At 38.4% G+C, this 25,207-nt stretch overlaps 1 protein-coding gene across 1 annotated transcript in view; it reads left to right on the top strand.

Annotated features, from left to right (window-relative positions):
- Positions 1 to 25,207, top strand: part of RFX3 (regulatory factor X3) — a 110,417-nt gene that overhangs the window by 42,201 nt on the left and 43,009 nt on the right. Inside the window, exons 2-3 of the mRNA XM_065662814.1 lie at positions 7,838 to 7,962; positions 16,390 to 16,487. Coding sequence (XP_065518886.1) covers positions 7,846 to 7,962; positions 16,390 to 16,487 — 215 coding nt within the window. The 5' untranslated portion in view covers positions 7,838 to 7,845. The remainder of the gene's footprint in view (positions 1 to 7,837; positions 7,963 to 16,389; positions 16,488 to 25,207) is intronic.

Consider the following 25,207-nt stretch of genomic DNA (forward strand, 5'->3'; position numbering starts at 1 on the left):
CCGGGCTCCGTGACTGCTATCAGCATCAGAATTTTGGGGTTTTGACCATGAGTCGGTTTACACAGCACTTGTCATGCTGGCAGCAGGTGGGGTATGCCTGTCCCAAAGGGGGAAAAGGATTCTAGCCCCAGAGCTAGCAAGGCTTATAGAGAGAGCTTTAAACTAGGTTTGAAGGGGATAACACCAAGCTCGCTAGACATAAGCCGCGAATAGCGTGTCACTGTTGGAGTCCAGATCCATAGGGCAACTTAAATGCATCTGTGCAGGGCAACAGACAGGAGAAGCTGGAAGCCATTTTTCAGTAGGAAAACAATGACACAGTCACCATCACAGAAACACGATGGAATGATTTACATGATTGGAGTGCTGCAGTGGATGGCAACAGGCTCTTCAGGAGAGATGAGCAAGGAGAAAGAGGTGGTGGTGGTGTGTTGTATGTCAGGGAATGCATCAAGTGCCTGGAACTCAATGTTGTGAGTGAGAAGGCTGAATGTTTGCGGGTGAAGATCAGGGGGGAGGCCAAACAAAGCTGATGTCCTGGTTGGAGTCTGTTATAGACCACCTGGTCAGGATGAAGCTACAGATGAAGTGCTCTGCAAACAACTGGGACAAGTTTCAGGATCGCTTGCCCTTGTTCTCATGGGGGACTTCAATCTACCAGATGTCTGCTGGAAGCACAACACAGCAGAGGAGAAACAATCCAGGAGGTTCTTGGAGGTGTGGAAGATAACTTCCTAACACAGCTGGTTAGTGAGCCGACTAGGGGAGATGCCTGGCTAGATTTGCTGTTTGCAGAGAAGGACTGGTGGGTGATGTGATAGATGGTTGGAGGCCACCTTGGGCAAACCCGTCACTAAATGACTGAATTATCCGTCCTTGGAGAAGTCAGGAAGAAGGTCAGCAAAACCTCCACCTTAGACTTCCGGAGGGCTGACTATGGCCTGTTTAGGATGCTGGTTGGCAGAATCCCTTGGGAAATATTACTGAAGGACACAGGGTCCAGGAAGGCCTGACACTCTTCAAGAGCGAAATCCTTAAGGCACAGCAGCAGGCGGTCCCCATGGGCTGACAGTCAGACTGGCGGGGAAGAAACCAATGTGGCTGAACAGGGAGATACTGCTGGAACTCAGGAGAAACAAGAGAATTTATCACCTGTGGAAGAAGGGACTGTCACCCTATGAAAAGTACAAGGATGTTGTTATGTAGAGAGAAAGTTAGAAAGGTGAAGGCACAGATGGAACTAAATCTGGCCACTGCCATAAAAGATAGTAAGTACTTTTACAGATATATTAGCAGCAAAAGGAGGGCCAAGGAGAACCTCCGTCTTGTACTGGACACTGAGGGGAACCTAGTGACAGAGGATGAGGAAAAGGCTGAGGTACTTAATGCTGCTTTTGCCTCAGTCTTTAATAGTCACACCAGACATCCTCAGGTTACTCAGTTCTCTGCGCTGGATGGCAAATGGGGAACTGATAGAGGTCACCATAATTCAGGAAGAAATGGTTAGCGACCTCCTGCTCCACTTAGGCATATACAAGTCTATAGGGCCAGATGGGTTCCACAAAGAGTGCTGAAGAAGCTGGCAGAGGAGCTTGCTAAGCCACTCTCCATCATCAGTCCTGATCTAGTGGTGAGGCCCCAGAGGGTTGGAGGCTGAACAACATGACACCTCTCTACAAAAAGGGCAGGAAGGATGACCCTGGGAGCTACAGGCCTGTCAGCCTGAGCGCAGTGCCGAGGGAGGTCATGGAGTAGATGATCCTGAATGAAATCATAAATCACATGTGGGAAAATGAAGGGATCAGGTCCAGTCAGCATGGGTTCATGAATGGCAGGTCCTGTTTGACCAACCTAATCTCCTATGATAAGGTGACCCACTTGGTTGATGAGGGAAAGGGTGTGGACATTGTCTATTTGGACTTAAGTAAAGCATTTGACAGTCTCCCACAGCATTCTTCTGGAGAAATTGGCTGCTCATGGCCTGGATAGGAGGATTCACTGCTGGGTTGGAAACCGGCTGGATGGCCAAACCCTAAGAGTGGTGGTAAATGGTATCACATGTAGTTGGCGACTGGTCACTAGTGGTGTCCCACAGGGCACCCCTCAGTTATTTGGGCCAGTTCTGTTTAATATCTTTATTGGTGATCTGGATGAGGGACTTGAATGCACCCTCAGTAATTTTCAGACAACTCCAATTTGGGTGGGAGTGTTGATCACCTTAACTGTAGGAAGTCTCTGCAGAGGGATCTGGATGGGCTGGATCAATGGGCTGCGGCCAGTGGTATGAGGCTCAACAAGGCAAAGTGCTGGGTCCTGCATTTGGGCCACAACAGCCCCATGCAGTGCTCCAGGCTTGGGGAAGAGTGGCTGGAAAGCTGCACTGAGGAAAAGGGCCTGGGGTGCTGACTGACAGAGCTGAACATGAGCCAGCTTGTGCCCAGGCAGCCAAGAAGGCCAGCAGCATCCTGGCCTGTATCAGCAATAGTGTGGCCAGCAGGGCCAGGGCAGGGATCATCCCCCTGTACTGGGCACTGGTGAAGCTGCACCTTGAATACTGTGTTCAGTTCTGGGCCCCTCGTAACGAAAGAGACATTGAGGTGCTGGAGCAGGTCCAGAGAAGGGCAATGAAGCTGGTGAAGGGTTTAGAGCACAAGTCTGATGAGGAGCAGCTGAGGGAACTGGGGTTGTTTAGTCTGGAGAAGAGGAAGCTCAGGGGCAACCATATTGGTCTCTGCAATTACCTGAAAGGAGGATAGAGAGAGGAGGTGGCTGGTCTCTTCTCCAAGTAACCAGTGATAGAACAAGAGGTAATGGCCTCAAGCTGTGCCAGGGCAGGTTTAGACTGGATATTAGGAAAAATTTCTTCACAAAAGCATGATCAGGTATTAGAACAGGCTTCCCAGGGAAGTGGTGGGATCACTATCCCTGGCAGTGTTCACAAACAGTGACAATGAGGCCCTTAGTGACATGGTTTAGCAGACTTGGCATAGATTCATAGAATAATTTGGTTTGGAAGCATCTTCAAATGTCATCTAGTCCACTCCCCTGCAATGAGCAGGGACATCTTCAATGAGATCAGGTTGCCCAGAACCATCCAGCCTGGTCTTGAATGTCTCCAGGCATGGCACCTCTCTGGGCCACCTGTGCCGGTGGTTTACCACCCACATTGTAAAGAATTTCTTCCACACATCCAGTCTGAATTGCCTCTCTTTCAGTTTAGAACCATCACCCCTTGTCCTGTTGCAACAGACTGTGATAAAAAGTCTCTCCAAATCTTTCTTACAGGCCCCTTTAAAGAACTGAAAGGCCGCAAGAATGTCTGCCAAGAGTCTCCTCCAGGCTCAACAACCCAACTCTTTCAACTCTCCCCTTTTCTCATAGGAGAAGATCTTAAAGGTCTTTTTCAACCTGATTGATTCTGTGATTCTATGATATGTCTCTGGACATTGTCAGTTCCAGGAGTGGGCAGAGAATATCTGATTCCTTGACTATCCCTATCAGCACCCCTCAGTGCCTAGCAGCAGACAATGGGCACTGGTGGTCTGCCTTTCTCAAAGCTTCTCCACACCACTGACATCTGGTTTTCAGCCAAAGTATCCTCTGTTCTTACAATGAAGCTGCTCCCTTTTTATTAAATTGCTAGTGCTTGTGTCAGCCAGGCACAATCCATGATGACTGCTGCAAGGAAATGAACACATCCTGTTCCTCACTTAGATGAAAGTACCTGGCTCTGGTATCTCAAGCGTCTTGAATTGCAGCTGCAATGATCAAGTACTGCTTGAAGTATGACAGAGCAGTTAACAGATACATGGCAGTATGGAACAGTCTCTCACCAGTCAAAAGTGTATTTGACTGCAGTAGCATTTCTTCCCCTTGCAGTGATTGACATGTTTGTACACTGTAACCATGAAACAATATATAGTCAAGTAAAGCTAAGGGCAGGTATAAAACTAAGCCTTTTAATTCCTTTCAGCTGTTCAGGTTTGCTTTGCATAGGAGCTATAGTATCTTAAATGATAGTTTGTTGGAATTGCTGGCTTAAAATAACCTGTTGAATTGTGCTCTGAAACTGACTGGAAGTGGTTTTATAACAAAGAGGTGGCTTAGGAAGTTACTCAGTGCTTAGCTTTTGATTTCCACTATTCTGCCAGCTTGCCAATGTTTTTGTCAGGGTTATATATACAAGTGAGAGCAGGCTTGCTAAAACTGGTTGGTTTTTTACTTCAATTTAGAAAGAATTTTCAAAGGTAATGGACTGAGAAAAAAGTAAAGGTGATTAATTAGTTAAGGTGAAGGTACATGCCCAAGTAAGTAGACATATACGTAGGATTATTCTTATGCTTTTGAAAGTTTTGCTGCCCAAACAGCACTGTCGAGACTGCACTTTTTTTCTTTTCTGTATTTTTCGATATTTGTGCATGAAACATTGTCCAATGACTTTTATGTGTGATTGTGGAAAATAGCAGTTAAAAAGGAGATTATTTTCCCAGCAATTTCAATATGATGAAATTAGCCTTTCTTAAATAATAGTTAGCTTTGCACTCTAAATAGGAAGCGTATTTATTTATTAAAATGTCATCAAGTGAAAGATAATTTACAAGTTAGTTAAATGTAGTTTGAAGTTCACAATTTCACTTAAAAGCCAGTTTCATTGCATTTCTTCCTTTAAGAGTGTTAGTATTTTTACAACTTAGGTTTTCTTTGCAGTGACTTTGTGCTGGGTAAGAAGTGAGTAAAACATGAATTATTCAAATGTAGTTGAAAACTAAAATGCTGTCTCATTCGTATAACATTAGGAGTGTTAGTTACCATTGTTTATGTCATTTGTTATGTTCTGGAGACTCCAGAAAGTACTTGATATCTCCTTGAGCTGTGCTGTGATACTCTTCAATAAAACGTACAATGATCACTATTATGGTGATTATTATTTCTTATGTATATATCTTCACCTTAACTAAGTAATCACCTTTACTTTTTTCTCAATCTGTTACTTTTGACCAAGAAAATTCCTTCAAAATCGCAGTAAAAGAAATATATGCTATGGTGATTATTATTTTTTATATATCTATTATTTCCATATATATATGTTTGTTCATAGATGTACAAAGTATAGGCCCCCTTTGCCTTTGTTTGCAAAAAAGTAGTTTTCTGAATCTGACTCGATTTATTTAAGCTCACACATTTACGTCATGCATGACTTTGGTCTAGCACATTTAAGGATGTCTTATGTGGAAAAATGTCTTGTTAATTTATCTACAGAAATTTAAGATGATTGCATATCATTCGTTACTCGGAAAGTAACTAACATACTCTTTCAGGATGTTATTACTGGAAGTTGAATATTCCTGTTAATATTGGAATGAAGGGAAGAACTGTTGGTTTTCAGTTGGGGCGGTCTGATACCAGAACTGTGATATTGATTTTAGCATGAAATAACTTTATTCTGGATTATATACAGTATTTTTCTATAGGCAAAAAAAAAAAAGGTAGGAAATTTACTACTTTACAGTAAACACAGAATCACAGAATTGTAGAATAGTTAGGGTTGGAAGAAACCTTTACATGTCATCTAGTCCAACACCCCTGCAATGAGCAGGGACATTTTCAACCAAAGCAGGTTGCTCAGAACCCCTGCCAACCTGACCATGAGTGGTTCTATGGATGAGGCATCCATAACTTGTCTGGGCAACCTGTTCTCCAGTATTTCACCACCCTCATAATAAAAAATCTTTTCCTTATATTGAGTCTGAATCTACCCTCCTTTGGTTTAAAACCATTACCCACTGTCCTGTCAGAAAAGGCCCTGCTAAAAAGTCTCCCCCAGTCTTTCTTATAAGCCTCTTTAGTTATTAAAAGCCCACAACGAGGTCTCCCCTGAGCCTTCTCTTCTGCAGGCTGAACAAGCCCAACTGTCTCATCCTGTCTCCATAGGAGAGGTGCACCAGGCCTCTGATAATTTTTGTGGCCCACCTCTGGGCTTACTGAAGCAGGTCCATATTTTTCCTGTTCTGAGGACTCCAGAAGTGAATGCAGTACTCCTGGTGGGGTCTCATGAGAGCAGAGTAGAGGGGGAGAATCACCTCCTTCGACTTGCTTGCATACTTCTTGTCATTCAGCCCTGCATATGGTTGGATTTCTGTGGTGTAAGTGCATGTTGCTGTACTATCTCCAGCTTTTTTCATCACTCACTACCCCCAAGTCCTCCTCAGGGGTACCCTCAGTCCCTTCATACCCGAGCCTGTATTGATTCTGGTGGTTGCCCCAATCCAGGTGCACTAGGGACGTTGCACTTGGCCTTGTTGAACCTCATGATGTTACCCTGGGCCCACTTCTGAAGCTTATCAAGGTCCCTCTGAATGGCGTCCTGTCCCTCAAGCACGTCAGCTGCACCACTCAGCTTGGTGTTGTCTGCAAACCTGCTGATGGTGTGTTTGATCCCACTGTTTCTGTCACTGATGAATGACAGAGATTGTCCCAAAATGGTCCCCTGCGGAACACCACTCATCCTTGGTCTCCATTTGGATAACTCCAATTATTTTACTCGTGTGGTACTAGCCTGAGTTTTTCTAGGATGAGTCTCATCTCCTTTGCCTGTTTTCCCACTAGTGACTTCTTTTGACTTTTTTTTTTTTTTTTTTTTTTTAAATATTGGAACCCACCCAGATTCAGTTCTATCTGTGCCTCTCTGTAGGCCTTTATTAATTAATGGCAGTGTTAAATCAGACTGTATTCATCCCCACAGCTGCTGTGGAGTAAATCACATTCTCACAACCTGATCTAGAGCTATGTGGAGTAAAAGCAAAAGCAAAGGAAATAATATTGCTCATATACAAAATTGTAAATTCATATATACTCAGTTAAGACTATTATAAATGACCGGGAAGATGACAAAAATTTCCAGAAATCAATTTTTGCAGCAGAATAATCAGAAGACTCTGCCTCAATTTGACTATCCTTTTCACTGATTAATCATCCACTGCTTAGAAGTAATAATAATAATTTTAAAAGTCTAACTCCTGTTTTTGAATTAAGTTTGGTTTGTCACCCAGTCAATTTTATTGTCATTTCTCCTGTGTAAAATTGAGGAATCCCGTAGTTCGCAGTCTATGTTTCCTACGAAATCAGAAGTGATCCTTGGTTGTCTTTCTGATGAGTTTTCTTTGTAAGGCATTTCCCTTGTTTCTTGAACCATTTCTGTATTCTGCTTAGGTTTCCACTGTTCCCTTCAAATGTCAGGGTCAGGATCTTAGACACTTGTCTACCATCTGCGTATTTCTATAAGGTTTTATGTCAAAAGTTTCTTCTCAGATTTTAACTTTAGTAGTTGCTTTAATACTTTTTACTGAAAGTTATTTGAGTTGCTTTTTCACGACTCATTAAATGCTCTTCAGAGCTTGCTTTCCAGATTACAGCCCTTCATTCTGTGGCCTTCTAGAAGTTTAACTTTGAATTTGAATGTATGATGTTTTTAGCATAATTCAGTAGGACAGAGAAAAAGTTTTGAATTATGACCGATTATTTTCACACTGAGAGAAGATTTGCTGTTGATTTTTTGAGTTATTCCTAAAGTGATGAAACTCAGAGAAATGATGTGTTTCTGCACATGTAAATAAAAATGTTGAATATAAGTAAGATAAAATAAAGATCCATTTGCACCAACTCACATGCTAGTAGGGGTAAAAACCCTTTGGTTTATACCAAGATTGGTATTAGCTAATTTTAAGATCCAAATAGAGATAAGCAACAAATTAGTACCCTAATAAAAGTGCCAAAAAAAAAAAAAACAACCAACCACCAAAGCACTAACATTTTAATTTTATGTCTTAATTTTATTCAGAGATCACAATGCAGACATCAGAGACTGGGGCGGATACAAGTTCAACTGTGACTTTACAGACATCTGTGGCTGGCCAGGCAGCAGTGCCCACACAGGTAGTTCAGCAAGTACCAGTTCAGCAACAGGTAGGTGGCTGTTATTTTTGGGGAAAAAAATCAGGACAGATGATTCTTCACAATGTATTAAAGAACTCTTATTTTGTACAGTGCTGCTAAATGAACTCTTCTGCTCTGCTTTTATCAATTTTATTTACCTGGAATTAAAGTAGCCTTAGAAAGGCAAGCTCTTTTCAGGATCTGTTTGTTACCTAGAGCATCTGACAAGCACGAGTAGTACACATACATGATTCTAATGTAGGTTATTGTGGAATTTGCATAATAGCTCATAGAAATTTACTTTCATTTATGTTACTGAATATTTTTTTTCATTAAGCAATGAGCAATGAATATGTTTCTGATATTATTAGCTATATAATTCCTCCTTTCATTTGGACATCTAAGTAAGTGCAATACAAATGTAAAAAGAAAAGCACTGTCCTTTGCGTCACTAGGCTTGAATCCCTGTAGATCTTTGCATAATCTCATGAAAGTGCTTGTGGTGTAGTTCATGATGTGAATTTGCCAGGGATGTAAGAAGAGTTTTGTAGCAGTTCACACCTGTTACATGACACAGTCACTCATGTATGTATGCACCACACACAGGCTTTGGAAGGTGTGGTTGCAGAAGAAAATAGGGAGAAAAAAAGGAAAAGTATAGGGGTAGAAAACAGGATTTCAGCTGTCCCAAGACTTTTCTGGAATACACAGAAATCAGCTGTCCATGTGTTTAGTACTCTGGGTGATATCTGATGTTGTTTTTAATCAAAAACTGCCTTTAAAGTTTCCGAAGGGTATGAGAACAGTACATAGTTTATTAAATAATGTATTTGTTTCTGTGCCAGTGAAGCACTTTTCTCTAAATTTAATTCTTCAGCATATATTAAGTTCAGTTCTAAAATTCCAGGTGATACATTTTTATTTTTTCGCTGTGTTCCACGGTCTCATACATTTCAGTAACATTATTTCCCTGATGCACAGACTCAATTTAGAATGTCTCGTAGTTTCATTCCTATCATTTCTGCTTATATCTTCATGTATCTTTTAGGATGCAAGCTTTTTTAAAAACAATAAATATTCAGAAAAGCATTGAAATTGAATTAAAATTTTATTTAAATGCTTGCTTTTGTGTATTTGCTCAGAATGTACCACTAGTGAATCAAGAATTGTCTGAAATATTTTCTCCTGAGTTCAGAGAGTTAAATAGCTTACTGTCTTTTTATATGAATGCGGATTAGGATGAAGGCTTTTGAATACTATGTTAGGTTTTAATTGCAGCTTCCTTTAACTTAGCTAGCCTTTGTAGGAAATTTTGTCTGGTTAACTATTTTGTAGCATTTAGGAAGCTGAAAAATTCTTCATGAAATACCATTTGGATAATTTATCTGATTTTTATGTTCTTTCATGACAACAGATGTTTAATAGATGTAGTTTATGTGATTTATTCTTTGTGTTTCCTGTATTTTAGCTTTTCAGATAAAAGATGGCAATTTGGTATGCTGCACATTTGCTTGTTTTAAGCAAACAGGATATACTTTTGATGGTCTAATATTACATATTGAGTTTTATCCATGTGAAGTACTGATAAGTGTGACTCATTGAAGACTGGTATTCCAGTTGTCCTTTATTAATGTAGTACTTGTGTCAAAACACAGAAGCCCAGGGTTATATTGTGGTTTTTTTCTTGCTTGATTACAACTTAATGAGAATAGAAAACTGATTTTTTTGTTGTTGCACTGAATATGTAAAACTGTCCCTGTAAAACCTTGCATTCATCTCTTTTAGTACTGCTGCTTCTGAGTACTCCCTTTCATTGAATACTCTATCATTGTTCTGGACTTTTTTTATTTTATTATTGTCCCTGTGGGGATGTTAGATTATATCTCTCGACTCTGAACATTGCTCATAGGATTAAGAATAATGTTTCAGAAAGGAAAGCTAAGGGATCAACCCAGCCAAGGAAGAGGAGATTCTATGAAATTTTGCAGGGATTGAAGATGCAACAAGAATGTTGGGAAACCCAATGCAGAGTGTATTGCAATGATTAAAACATGGCATGCATAGGAGATCTATATGGAGAGAGGACAGATTATGGAAGTGGATGTGTGGCAAGGAGGAAAGGAAGTGTGAAGATGTGAATGCGATATGCCAGCAGGAAATGAGATGAAGAATGTGGGTGGGATAGCTAATTTTAATTGTAGGATTAAAAAAAGGAAGGAATATTAAACATTGAAACAATCAGTGTGTTGAGGAAACTGTAGGTGTGATCTGCCCTCAGGAATTATGTGCTTATAGATTGCATTTGCCTGATGTTAATATCGGCTTTATGTAGATTTGGTAGGGCTAATTTGCCTAAAGAAAATCAGGAGAAAGAGTGGTAATTTCATCAAGTCATTCTTCTGATGGCAGACGAGGAGCTTACTATTTCTGAACATTAAAAGTTACCAATGTAGAAAGTTGGAGGGAAAGTTTTTGGTGCATAGTGTAAAACATACGCTTTAACTTTTTTCTGTTGTTTATGAAAGACATAATAATGCCAGCTGTATCCAAAATACCTGTGAACACTCACATTAGGGTTATATTCTCTTGTGAATATGATTTATTAAAACAATAGAGCATTTCTTGAATTTGGTTAAACTCAAAGATACTGTAACGCAAATGTCTGTGCACATGCAAATTTGCATGTGCTGAAACATCTATATGATATTTACAGTAGTTTATTAGTACTTTTTAGTGAAAAATGCCATTTAGGAGGGAATTTTTATATATTAATATTAAAGTATTGTATAGTATTTAGGTTTTCCTAGTGAGGTCTTTGTTTCCTATGTTTCCATTCCCGTATATGCACCATACTTAAATGCAAGCATCAATTTGGGATTGTTTACAAGGCATCAGTGTTTTATTTATTCGCACAAAAGTTGTATCTTTTTCAAAATGAAACCGTTTTGCCCTGAAGAAGACTAAGCTGAATAAGTGGAATGGTGGACTAAGAGCCTTTTTTCTATAGCTGTGTTTCTACTGAAGCATCTTGTCTTCTGAGCAAACAGTGAAAGAGTAACTTCTGATATTTTCAGATAAAACAGATCTCTAATTTGCATATAGCTGATATAAATATGGAGCTCATAAAAGTCTGCTGTGATACTTCAAGCCTAGGGAAAAAAGGGTACTATTGATGAAAACCTGGGCTTCCCCTCTTGTAAAAATGGCGCTGTTGGCAGTGGGATTCATGCAGCGCAGCAGCTGTCAGTGTTGAGATGGGATAGATGGGAATGGTAAGGGAACAAACACATCCACATGTAAGCAAAAAGCATCAAGAATAAGACCAAAAATGTGGAAGTATAATTTAATGACGTTCTAACAGCCCGAGTCGTTTGTTTCCTCAGATACAAGGATTTTCCACTAATGTATCATCACTTTTTCCACAAGCACTCTTAAACACAGTGCAGTAAACTTCTAAGGATTCAAAACTCAGTTTGTATTTTGTGCCATGCAATGTGGAAGAATTGGAGAAATAAAACTAAAAATAGTCATATAATTTATTTCATAGAAATATATCCATGCATCGGAAGTTGAGCAAATCATTTCTTTGTATTCACTATAGATAATGGCCATCACGTTCACAAAGCATTCATTTGCTGGAGATGGAGACACTTCTGCTAATCAAAATTGTCCTTAATGCAAAATCATGTTTAGCATATGAAAAACATAATCATGAACTGACATTAGCCATAATATAAATATGAATGTGCTTAGAGTATTACAGCATGTGCTATTTATATGTTACTTGGCAAAACTAATCCAGACTAATGAAGCTACAAAAATTATTTTTCATCTCTGAGAACAGAAAACAATGCACATCTAAATCATTTGCATCATTTGCACTGTGGATAATTTTATGTTCTTTTTAAAACTGAGTTTAAAAATCCTTAAATGTTTTGCCCTTTGTTCTGTTCTTTGCTTTGAATATAAAAACTTTTTATTACAAATCAAAATTCTATCTTAAATCTTCTGTCTGTGCTTCAATGCAATTTTTGCATTTCAGTATGCTTTTATGCACTTTAATTTGTTTACAAAATCTCATTGATACAAATTATCTTAGTTCCTCAATTCTCCTCTGAGGTAGTATAGTTAATAATACCATTTATTTTCCTTTTTTTTCCCCTTCAACTAGTAATTATAATTACACATGTATAGTGAAATGAGTTTTCATTTGCCTCTTGTTCTTCTGGAACATTTCAGCTGCTTACTTCTAATCCTATTGTAGTTATTTGTTTCAGGCTACAATCACTGAAGCAAAAGTAACAAAAAATCTGCTGTCGGACCCTACTTAACTCATTTCTTATACATGTCAGTATGTTTTCCAGCCAAACAGTAACAACACTTACCATGACTAGCTCATCAGTCTCCCCAAAACCATACAATTTTTGAACTTGCATACTGTCCATTTTAATAACTGATTCATTGTATTTTCACCCCAAATCATTTATTTCTTGCTGTATTTTTTAATACAAGAAGGCTATTTAGATTTAGATCTCTGTTGAATATTCTCTCTGTGGTCTCAAATTTCTGCTTTGCCACCAAAACTAGATACCTCATACAATTTCTTTAACAGTTTAACAAAAGATGCAAGGAAAATTATAAATAAAACAGGAAGGAAGAATTTTATTTTTTTCCCACAATTTCCACAAAAAATGTTGGGGGGTTTTTTGGTGGTGTTTTGTTTCGTCAAAACCAAGTTCTTTTCAAGTAATTTGTATAATCAAAGAAAGTAGATAGCTGCAGTTAATTTCTTCCTGACATTGGAGAATAAAAAGAAAATCTAGAGGCAGTAGAAATAATTCCCATTAAAATATTTTTCCCCAGATGAAGTAAAGTAGGAAATAAAATTAGTAATGGAGATATAACAAAGATTTTCCACATGGGAGAATTTTCGTATACAAGGCCATCCTAAAGGCCACTTTTTTAATTTGTCATAGCTTTACCTCTAACTTATTTGTCATAGCTTTGCCTCTAACTTTCTCTACCTTAAGGATGTTATGTACATTGCAATACAATGTATTGACTAAAGCTTCCTTGGGCACTATAATCAGTTTAACTATAGCATTACTGAGTTTCAGAGAAGCTGATGCAAAATAACTTTTTGTATAAACTGCTTTCTTTTATTATTGGAAAAATTAACCTAATTCAGTGGCTTTTTTGTATTGAACTTCATCATTAAAATTTTAAGGAAAAACATTTTGATCTACAGAAGTATTATAAGATACTATAATAGCACTTAGTCTATCCATTCTTGAATGTTGCCTTAAAAGATGGGTTACTTTATTTGCATAAAGAGTCATGACCTTTACAGTAGTAGTGGTGGATGAAATTAATTTATTCTTCTTGTTCCAAACCAGAGACTAAACACATTTTGGAATTTTTCAGTTTCCTGTCCAATAGACATTGAGATTTGATAACACTTTATACCACTTTTTCCCTGCAGTATCCTCTCAGTTCTATGGTAAGGGTCTTGCACTATGCTGAACCTGGCTTTGAAATGGTAGTAGCTTGCATACTTTCTAACCCTAACTATTCTATTATTCTATGATATAGATTCGTCATATAACCATTGAATGGTTTGGATTGGAAGGGACCTTAAACATCATCTGAGGTTCCAACCCCACTGCCACAGGCAGGGACACCTTCCACTAGACCAGGTTGCTCAAAGCCCGTCCAACCTGGTCTTGAACATTGCCAGGAATGGTGCATCTACAGGTTCTCTGGATAACCTGTGCCAGTGTCTCACCACCCTCACAGAGAAGAATTTTTTCCTAATACGTAATCTAAATCTCCCCTCTTTCAGTTTAAAGCTGTTCTCCCTTGTCATGTCACTACATGTCCTTGTAAGAGGGCCCTCTCCAGATTTCTTGTAGGCCCCCAACACATGTAGTGCTTCATGTGGGAAATCATAAAACTTTGGATTTTAATAAATATTTCAACCATCATGTTGTGTTTCATTGCTGTTAATGGATAGAAAAATCTGGTTTTCTATCATTCCGGTACAGCTGCATTCAAAACCTTGGGTGTTTTGGGTTTCTTTCAGAATTCAGGCTTTCCATGAAAATCTGGATTCTTCTTTCACAGTCTCAGTCAATACTGTATAAGACTAGGAAAAATGTGGTTATTTACAGAACTTTTAAAAATACAGCAAAATTGAAGATATTAAAACAAGGTATTCCCAAAGAGGTCTTGGAGATGATCCATCAAATGTATGAAACTCAGATTCATTGGGTGTTTGCAGTTGTTAGGACCAACTTGATAATGCTGAAGTTAATTGATAAGAAAATCAGTGACAGTCATGTAAGAGTAGTTTATGTTAAATCTGTTTACTAAATATGTGCATTGTCACTTTCTTAATTCAGTTCCTTGGGTAGAATTGTGCTGGTTTGTGAAATCTCTGAAGTCCTTTTATATTTCCAGATTCTGGCCTGCTCTTGAACAGAAGTATGGTGTCTGTAAGTGATGGCAGGGTAAAATATGGAATTCTTAACTGTTACAGTGGCAGAAGACAAAAACATTAATAATGGAGAGAAAATCTGCATAACCTGGAGCTTCCTTATGTAGTACATAAACCAAAGGAACTGATTTATATTGGGACTGGTCTTGTTCAACATCTTTGTTGGTGACATGGACAGTGGGATTGAGTGCGCCCTCAGCAAGTTTGCTGATGACACCAAGCTGTGTGGTTCACTTGATACACTGGAGGGAAGGGATGCCATCCAGAGGGACCTTGACACGCTTGTGAGGTGGGCTGATGCCAAGCTTAGGAAGTTCAACCATGACAAGTGCAAGGTCCTACACCTGAGTCAGAGCAATCCCAGGCACAGCTACAGGTTGGGCAGAGAAGAGATTCAGAGTGGCCCTGTGGAGAAGGACTTGGGGGTGCTGGTTGATGAGAAAATGAACATGAGCCGGCTTCAGTGTGTGCTTGCAGCCCAGAAAGCCAACTGTGTCCTGGGCTGCATCAAAAGGAGCATGACCAGCAGGTGGAAGGAGGTGATCCTGCCCCTCTACTCTGCTCTCGTGAGACTGTACTTGGATTATTGTGCACAGTTCTCTGGTGTCCTCAACATCAAAAGGACATGGAACTGTTGGAACAAGTCCAGAGGAGGGCCACGAGGATGATCAGGGGACTGGAGCACCTCCTGTATGAAGATAGGCTGAGAAAGTTGGGGCTGTTCAGCCTGGAGAAGAGAAGGTTGCATGGAGACCTCATAGCAGCCTTCCAGTATCTGAAGGGGGGCTATAAGGATGCTGGACTCTTCATTAGGGACTGTAGTGATAGGAGAAGGGGTAACGGGTTACAACTTCAACAGGGGAAGTTTAGATTGGATATAAGGAGGAAATTCTTTCCTGGTAGGGTGGTGAGGCACTGGAATGGTTTGCCCAAGGAAATTGTGAATGCTCAATCCCTGGCGGTGTTCAAGGCCAGGTTGGACAGAGCCTTGGGTGACATGCTTTAGCGTGAGGTGTCCCTGCCCATGGCAGGAGGGTTGGAACTTGATGATCTTAAGGTCCTTTCCAGCTCTAGCTATTCTATGATTCTGTGATTCTATGGTTTATGACTATGTGTGCTTTTACAAAACAGGTGTGCCATCTCAGCAATATATATGAAGATAATTCATCCCTTAATGCCTTCTGTTCTTTAGCTCAGTGATGTAAAACCAGGTGTTGGCAGAGTTTGTTATAGCTGATAATATTTGGTGGAAGTGGTTACTCAGTTTGAGTGTTTTGATGAGGCCCCCAGTGATATGGTTTAGTGGTGGACTTGGCATTGCTAGGGTAACAGTTGGACTTGATGATCTTAAAGGTGTTTTCCAACCTACGTGATTCTATGATTCTGTAATGCTATGATCCATAATTTTACATTGGATCAAAACATTACTGGACAAAAAGCTCATATCACTGTAGTGTACAAAGGTCAAAAGCTCTTACACAAGACCTGAATTATATTAATGCAAACCTTTATTCTAAACTTTCTACAACACTTCTGAGCGTTTTTAATTTAATTTAAGGTTTAACTTAGTTTAAGGTTTGTCCTGTGCAGGACTGAAATGAAAGGAAAGTCACACATGTGGCCAGGTAATACCTTATTCTGTAGTAAGTGTAATTCTTCAGCTTGGTGCAAAACGTAGCTATACTTCATTTCATCCTTATTATGCATTCCAGTCAGTTGTGTCTTTGACACTGAAGGTGTGTATGCTCCATGAGTGGGCATCTTGAGTGTTAGGGCTCCATTTACCAGTCTTATGGCACAGATATTGTGGAAGAAAAGTTAACTTTCTTTGCTATTGCTATAACATACATTTAGTAATTATGAGAACAGGGTTATTCTATATTGTTTAGAAGCCATTAGGTGCACTTGAAGCATCAGTCCTTCTTTACAATAGTCCAAATTTCTGCTGTTTTTTTTTTCAGGTACAGCAAGTGCAGCCTGTGCAACAGGTACAGCATGTCTACCCAGCCCAGGTTCAGTATGTGGAGGGAAGTGACACAGTCTACACTAATGGAGCTATGTAAGTTGGCAAATGATCAGAATTTGAATGTTTATTAAACTGTGAAGTTAAATATGTATTTTCAGTTACGTTCTACCAACTAGTGTATTCTAAGGTGGAAGTAAAAATGACTCAATCAAAGCTCTTTTATTGTCAAAATAATTTTTTGAATGAAAACATGAATTCACACTGTTTATGAAGTGTTTATTAATATTAATTTGTTGAGGCGTATTTTTTGTGTAGGTAGAATTCTTGTGATTGTTTTAATTGTACTTGCATGAAATTACATGTACAGCATTGTGTTTGAAAGATACAACAGTACCTTTCAGTTTATGGCCTTGTCTATGCTGGGGAACGGTTGATGATCCTAAATGTCTTTTCCAACCTAGTTGATTCTGTGATTCTGCCTGTAGGATGTACTCTGCTAACTTCTGTCCTGAGGACAGAAGGCAAGTCCTTCTGTCTTCCTGGCTGCAATCCTAGTGGCAAATGCATAGAAAGGTGCAGCAGCTGTTATTATTCTTTAAAGAAAGTACTAATATAATTGTTTTTTTCCGAAGCAGGGAGAAGAGGCAGAAGGAGAGTAATGCTGTCTCCTTTTGCTGTTCAGTAGCCTCTTTTCTGCACATTATTGTGCATTTCCTGCTTCCTTGAACATGCTTTTGAATAATCATGTTCCTTTCTCCAATATCCAAGCTTAGAAATATTAAATAATCTAGTCTTGACCAGACCTCTGGAGATTATCTAGTCTAATCCCTAACTTGGAGCAGCACCAGCTTTGAAGTTGGCTCAGACATCAAAGTAGGATTGTGTTGCTTTGGAAGAAGCTTCTCTACCTCTCTTTTTCGTTTACCATTTTTGCCTTGTTACTGGCTTTGGAAAGAAATAAATTTGGAAAGCTTCTTTATTCTCTGCAGGTACTTATTTGTTGATGGTAATCCAAAAGTGATTCAAAGGAGCAATATTATTTGGATCAGAGACTTCTGATGTTAACACTGGAAGCGTACTTTGGTCATTTCTACTAGCACATTTTGCATACTGAATTTTTCACTTACTTTCTTGTCTGTTTTCTTTTAACTTTTAAATCCTAAACAATGTATCTTAAATAGGCATTAGACTTCCTCGTTGTACTGGTTTTGACAGAGAGAATTTTTTTCATAGCCCTTGCTATTGGCCTTGTGTTTTGTACTGTATTTATATTTTGGACTTGTGCTACAAACAGCCTTGATAGTAATAGCGATGTTTTAGTTCTTGCTGAGCACTGCTTACACATAGCCAAGGCCTTTTCTGCTTCACATACTACCCTGGAAGTGATATCCTGGGGATACACCAAAGGGGTGTCTAAGAGCACAGGATGTTATGCTCAATAATGAAAGCTGGGGGAAGAAGAAAGAAAGGAGAATGTTTGGAGTGATGTCTTCCCAAGTAACCATTACATGTGATGGAGCCCTGCTTTCCTGGAAGTGGCTGAACACTGCCCTGCCCCTCCTACCTCATGGAGGCAGTGAATTAATTCCTTCTTTTGCTTTACTTACATGCATGACTTGCAAAACTGTCTTCATCTCAGTGCATGAGTTTTCTCTTTTACCCTTCTGATTCTTCCCCCATCCTACCAGAGCAGAAGGTAGCAAGCGGCTGTTTGGGGCTTAGTTGCCAGCTGGGATTAAACCACAACAGTCATTTTTGGCACCCAGTATGGGAATGTGGTCCCTGACTGTGGTGTAAAGCTTATTTTTTCACACTTTGACCCTTTCAGACCAGCTCAAATGCTATGGTCTGAGCTGTGTCCTGTGGGGCTGATATGCCAGGCAGTCAAGTTCACACAGTACAGCAAACCCAGCTGTCCCTTTCCTCCACCTGACTGGAGGCAGGGCCCCTTTATTCCTGGTTAGAGTATTTGCTACTTGATTTTTGTAACTGCAAAAGCCAAAACTGGTTTTTAACATGTACAGGAAAAAAGGGAGCATGGCAAATACTAGGGCTGTTTCCATTCCGGGGCCAGTCAATTCCAGGTATACTAGATACCCCTCCAAGTGAAAGAAAACTGCAGCCTGCACTCTGCTGCTGCCAAAGGGATGAAGAAGAATGTGTTAGGGGTATCAATCATAATATACCATTTGCTGCATTTGACTTCGACTGAAATTTAGCATGTCTCACAAAACAGCGCTCAGTGGCAGCATGAGTTCATTGTGACCACAACAGTTAGCCTACAAAAGGGGTCATTCTTAAAAAGGCTATTATTCAGGTTTCTCTTTCCAGTCACCACTTTTAAGTTCTTATGTGAGCTGGGGACCCACACACTTTTGGCACTGTTTGAGATATGAACTACATGACTATTTACAGTCCTTCGTAAAACTAGAACCAGATGTTACTGGCTGCTTTGTACAAACCTTCAGGTTTCAATGATTTTAATGTGTTTCTAAATCTAAATCAGAAATCACTTTGTCAGTTTCCTCAAAATCAGTCAATGGGATACAAAAGACAGTAAGAAAGCTCTCCTTAGCAAGTGAGCTGCTTTCGTCTTTCCCTACTATACAAGAAAAATTTGCCTGTGTTGTTGTGAACAGCAACTTTGTGAACAGCCAAATTGTTTAATTATTTTGAGAACATTAACCTCTCTAAAGATTATAGTTTCATTTGTGGAGAATCAGACAAGTCTGTGTTTCTACTCAGAATTCTGAAGACTATATATTGTGAAACATTTTCTCATATACTTTTATACTCCAGATTAATAATGGAAAAAATCAATTTATATAAATTAATTGAAGTTTTTGAATAGATTAGACATTAGGGAAAAAATCTTCACTCTGATGATGGTGAGTTGCTGGCATAAGTTGCCCAGAGAAGCTGTGGGTGCTCCATCCCTGACAGTGTTGAAGGCCAGGTTGGATGAGGGTTTGAGCAACCTGCTGTAGTGGAGGGTGTCCTATGGTGGGGTGTAGGGGGTGTGGAACTGGGTGATCTTTAAATTCCCTTCTAAACCAAACCGTTCTATGATTCTATGATTCTCTGACTCTATGTATTACATGCCATAGTGGTATTTATTTAATAGGTGAAGGAGAATGTCCTTTTAGGTTGCTGATGGCTAGCTTCCTTCAGAAATTGAAGAATTGTTTTTCTTTTTGCTGTTGAGTCCTGTTGTGATAGAAAACACAGAGGCCAGACTCTCATGCTTAAATATTTAGGCAAGTTTTCAGACTGCAATTCATCTTTTTCTAATCTTCATAGAATCATAGAATAGTTAGGGTTGGAAAGGACTATCTAGTTCCAACCCCCCTGCCATGGGCAGGGACCCCTCATGTTGAAATCTGTGAACGATGAGCCTTGTAGATCCTGACAGATTCACAGAATTGCATATCAGGCAGTTTGTCCGGTTACTCCCACTCCAGAAATTGTCTGTTTCACTTTCAGAAAATAGAATTAGGTTTGTAAATTATGTGATTGACTAGAGTGATCACTCGTTTCTCTTTTGGGTTGGTTTCCTATAATTTGATTTATTTTATGATAATGCTAAATCAAAATCTTAATTATAACTCAAAATCAGATATAGGGTGCTTCCATAATCTATAAAGTTGACAGTACAGCTCTGGCAATGGAATAAGAAGGCTGCGACCAATAGTTAGGGTGAAGACGTTAATTCAGTGTACAGGCATCTCTGGAATAAAAGTTACAGCATATCTAATGAAAGGCTTATTTTTTAATGTCAAAAAAGCACGTGCAAACCAGCACTGATAAAAGTCCATATATGATAGCAACAAAGGATGCAGTTACAATATATATCAGGAAAGTTACCTGAATCTTTTGAGCCCAAAGATATGAAGTTTGTCTGTTTTCACAGTCTTCATCAAATGTAACTGTTGCATTCTTGTAACACAAATCTTCCCACGCATTTTATAGCATAATTTGTCTACACTTAAAAATTACTTGTTGTTAGTACTATTGGAGGCATAATGGTAATTCAGGGGGTGTAACCTGCAACTTGTCACATTTATTGCATAATATGAGGATATTTGAATTATGTTATCTACATTTGTTCCTTGGTTAATAACAATTTTACTTGTCAAGCATGTCACCCTATACTGAAACAAAAACGCACCGTTATTGCAATGGCATGTACAGGCTTATCTGTCAGTTCAGAATAGATAGTATTATGGCTGTACCTATATTAAGAAGCCAAGTGAGTCCCCTCTGCTAGACATGAACTTTCTTCTAATTATAATCTTTTAGTCAAATGTAGCCATTTACTTGATAATTCTGGTGTGGCCAAGAGGATTTTAATTGCTGAGATTGTCCAAGAATTGCTGTTGTGCCCAAATCACATTCTTCACAGATTTTTTTGCTACCATTTGTGTGGTTTATGTGGCAAAAGACATCTTGAACCAAGAATTTGCTATTACTTTAATTAAAATCTTAACAGTCAAATCAAAGAATCATTGTCGATAAAGTTATTATCTTCCTGGGACTTCTAGTATCCATCTCTTTTTCTCTGACATTATGCTTACCCTTTTACTACCCCTCTTTTTACTAAGGCCAATAGCTTCCATCTGAGAAGGAGTTACAGCAAGTTACAGCCATCACAGGTCTTGTGCCTGGAGAAGTATGATGTGTTTTGGGGGTTTCTGTACTCACACTATGTCCACTTGCAGCTATGTTAATATGTTTCCTGTCACAGTCCTCACATTATTCTTCACTAGTTTCCATTTTCATGTTACATTTGAATTTACTGTATATAGCGTGTTTTACATTTGCTGGGCACTTCTTGAATACTGTCACTCCAGCTCATGAACCTCTGCTACATTTTTAATCGAGGGTCATTGTTTATTCTGCACATAATAGCTATTTGATATTACTGTCTGTTAGTTAGAAGACTGTATTAGCATTTTAACAAGGCATTTTATACCACACAATCGTAGAAAGCAGATCTAAAATGGAGACAGTTTAAGTAACATTTATGTGATTGTTCAACAGTTACTATTACAGCTAAGCTAGGACAAAGCTCTAGGCTAGCACAGACAAGTCTAGAAAAAAGGAAGCCTGACAAACCCAAGTCTTGAGATCTTGCAGATTTAGTACAAACGCTGTAACAGGTTCGTAACAGTAGCAATACCATGTTATTTGGATTACAGGTCTGCAGTACTTCAGCAGAATTTTTAGAGGTCTGTTGCTAAGGTTCACTTACCTGTCTAATATACAGGTCCTGAGAATATAATTCATAAGATTTCTCTTCTATTGTCATTTACTTTGTTCCTTGGTTTACTGGGTTTTCGTGCAGCTGTGCATTGAGTGTGCTTTTAATGCTTTGTTTCCATGTGGAAAAATATTTTGGACTGAGTGTTGAAGATCTCAGTTCTTTGTTATTGATCATGAATTACTGTCAGTAACATACTTTAATTTTTTGAATATGACTAGTAAGAGTTTCTTTGTATGGAATAATGCAACTGTATTTTAGGTAAATTTTAGAAAGCTTTTTTAAAGCATTTTTTCTGGCTGATATGTTTTAAGTTGTCCATATAGAAAAAAAATGTGTATGTATAAGGCAGGTCAGCTATTCACTGTTATGAAGGAAATTACTTACTTTGAATTTTTGTTCCCTGGTTATAGATGCATCAATTGCCCTTTCTTAGTGTAGGTTTTGATCTTTGATTTTAGCAGTTTCAGTTGATAAGCAAGGATAAGTGAAAGGAAACAATGACTTGCTGTCTTGACAGTTCTTCCATCTTTGTCTTTAGGTCAATTGAGGAGGCTTTTGTGGAAGAAGGTTATTACTTTATTGGGATTTAATCTGTTATTAAAAAGCCCTGAATAAATATTCTAGGTGCATGAGTAGATTTCTTTGTGGGAGGAAGGGGGCTGTGTGAGACAGATGATTTAGCTTTCTCCATTATCATTTGACTGCTTTATCATGTTCTGTTGTGTCAGTGTTAGGGCATATGGCACTTCCTTTTCTTCCCATTGCTTATGATATAACACTTCCAGAGTCTGCACCAATGCATTGGCTGTGATAAGGCCTTCAGTCAATATTAGAAAAAAGATTCTCTTCTCTCTAGTTTCTGTGAAGCTCACTATCAGCTTTATGCCGACAGGGTTGAACCGAAATCTTAAAGGAGTTCAAGGATGTTTTTCTGTTGTGAAAGACTTTTCTTGGTTTTTATGCATGGAGATTTTCTACCATATTCCAATACTACACAGCATTATCATGAGCATTAGCTACTGTGCATATAAATAACAGAGTTCCTGGAAATGTTTGTTTTCATCTAGTGTTTATCATATTTATATTCCATGAAATAATTCCTCAGTTAATCAAGTATCATAAAAGGCTAACTTTCAATACCGAAATGACAGCAAAAAAATACTTATATGCCTGCCTGCTGATCTATGTAGGTAATCCGTACTGAAACCCACAAGAGTAATTCTGAGGTTATTACTTGAGGAAGAAGATAATAATTATTATGTAACTTGCTTGTTTGAATTAGAATTACAGAAAAATAATAAAAAATCACACTAATTATGGTGAATGGTTTTATTGTTTGAATTAAGATGCTCTTCTTGTACAGCCACTGTAAACGGATGCTGGTATTTCAACTTGCACTATAATATACGTATACGTATACATATACGTACTTATATGTACTTACATGTATATAAGTATATACGTACTTATATGTATATAAGTTCAAGTAAAAAAATAGATTTATGTGCATTTTACCCAAGACTTGAATTTTCCAAGTCAGTGCCTACAGCTAGTGATTAGAATTCAGTAGTTAATTACTTATTTTGCAAGACACAGAAGTTACTAGAATATAATTTCAAGTTAAAACCTAATTAAAACAAATAGAAACTGCACTGCCTGAACTTCTAACCTGATTTGAGATTTTTTCTTTAAATATACTCTGAATTTCTCAATGAATTTCCTGGAAAAGGAAATAAATCTCTTTAGGGTTTGGTTGTTTTTTTTTGTCTAAAACACAGAATGATGCAAAAATTTTTCAACAAGGCATTTCAACAATATTTCTAAGACATGAATAAAACTACCCTAAGCCTGCAGGGGACTAGGCAAATATAAATATAGGAAAGGTAAGTGTCCCATCAACTGCTTGCTCAGAGAAAATCTGTGGCCATGATCAGCCTATGTTAAAAGCTAGAGACACGGTGGCATGGCAGGAAGACTGATTTATAGTAGTCAACAAATCAGACTCTTTACATTTACATAGATTGTGAATTATTTCTTCTGTGTGAATGTATGCATGTTCACACTGAAAACTAAGGGAGGGCAACAACAAGGTTAACTCTGTGCCATTGTTTTTGTCACCTTTCTTTGAAGAGTCAAAAGTATATCTAAAAGTTAAGCTCCATAACATTACATTAATGTCTGTAATATAGCGCAAAATGTTGCACTTAATTTACAGGGTAGTGCTGGGGTGTCACATTGTTATAAAATGTATGTAAGCAATAAGGCATAATAGGTGATGCCTTGCAATCCTACTCCCAACTCATGCTGATCCAATTAATTTCCAGTGGGGGATCTTAACACTGGACACATGTTCTGGGCTTGCTTAATCTTGAGTTTGCACAGTATCTGACTTTGTTTGACTTGTTTTCAGGGTAAACATCATCTGGTTTGTGCAAGCTTCTAGAAACCTAGGATTTTGCAGCCTAATTACTTAGATTTCAAACTTATTAATAACTGTGATGAACATTCTAATGCCATGTTCTAGTAAACACTAACTTTCACAGCATTTTGATGGGAGGAACTACCTGTTCTCTACCAAAACAATTATTCTGTTGTCTACCTTGTATCTCAAGCCATAGGATATGTTGTCTTTTGCTCCTTTCCTTAATGATACCTGATACTGATATCAAGTTTTTCTTTCCTCTTTTGGCAGAAATTACAATGTACAGTCCTTTGATAATCATTTGCATGAATTGCTTCCCTTGACCTTCCAACATTACATTTTCCTAAATTGCCCTCTGCTGCATAGCTCTGTTCACATTCCATATACTGTGTAATTCTGAGACAGATGCAACACCAGCTTTGCTAGCAGTTACCTTGCTCATCATAAGATAAACAATACCACAATGATATCAAAAGGTATCACAATGATACCTTGGCTCGATAAAACACATTAATTGGAACCTGAAAGTTACCCAAATGTATACAGAGGTTATTACAAAGCACAGATAACTAATTTTAACTCTCCTAAGTAAATGTTAATGAATTAAGCTGTCTGTTTGGGCATTAGTCCCTTTTTTTTTTCAGTAGACTGAAAGGCATTTCTGCATCTGACCTTGAGGCTTCTGAAATACTCAGAATAAAAAGGAAAATTTTTAAGTAGCTTGAGGAGGGCTGAGAGCAAATAATGTAGTATGGTGCTTATGAAACTTTTAGGTATTTTAAGATTAAAGTTTTTGACATTCCAAAAGTCTCTGAAGAGAGAGGGAGAAACTGTATGTGAATACAACTAAAGTTCTGACTTTGGTTGTTGATAAGGTACTGTATCTTCTTGATTTTTTTAAAAGTTTACTAGAGCTAAAGAAGTAATTGTTCTCTCTGAGCCCATTGTGTACTAATTACTCTAGTGTAAGTTTTCATAATTAAAAAGCCATAACAACAAATAGTAAATTGCCATGGCCTTTTCTATATATAGATAAGAAACTAATTAATCCCTGTCTATATAAAGGGAAAAAAGAAAAAGACTGACTTCAAATTCCTGGATAGGTATATTAATCACGAGCTTACTGCA

The sequence above is a fragment of the Lathamus discolor genome, chromosome Z, assembly GCF_037157495.1.
Source record: "Lathamus discolor isolate bLatDis1 chromosome Z, bLatDis1.hap1, whole genome shotgun sequence".
Lineage (NCBI taxonomy): Eukaryota > Metazoa > Chordata > Aves > Psittaciformes > Psittacidae > Lathamus > Lathamus discolor.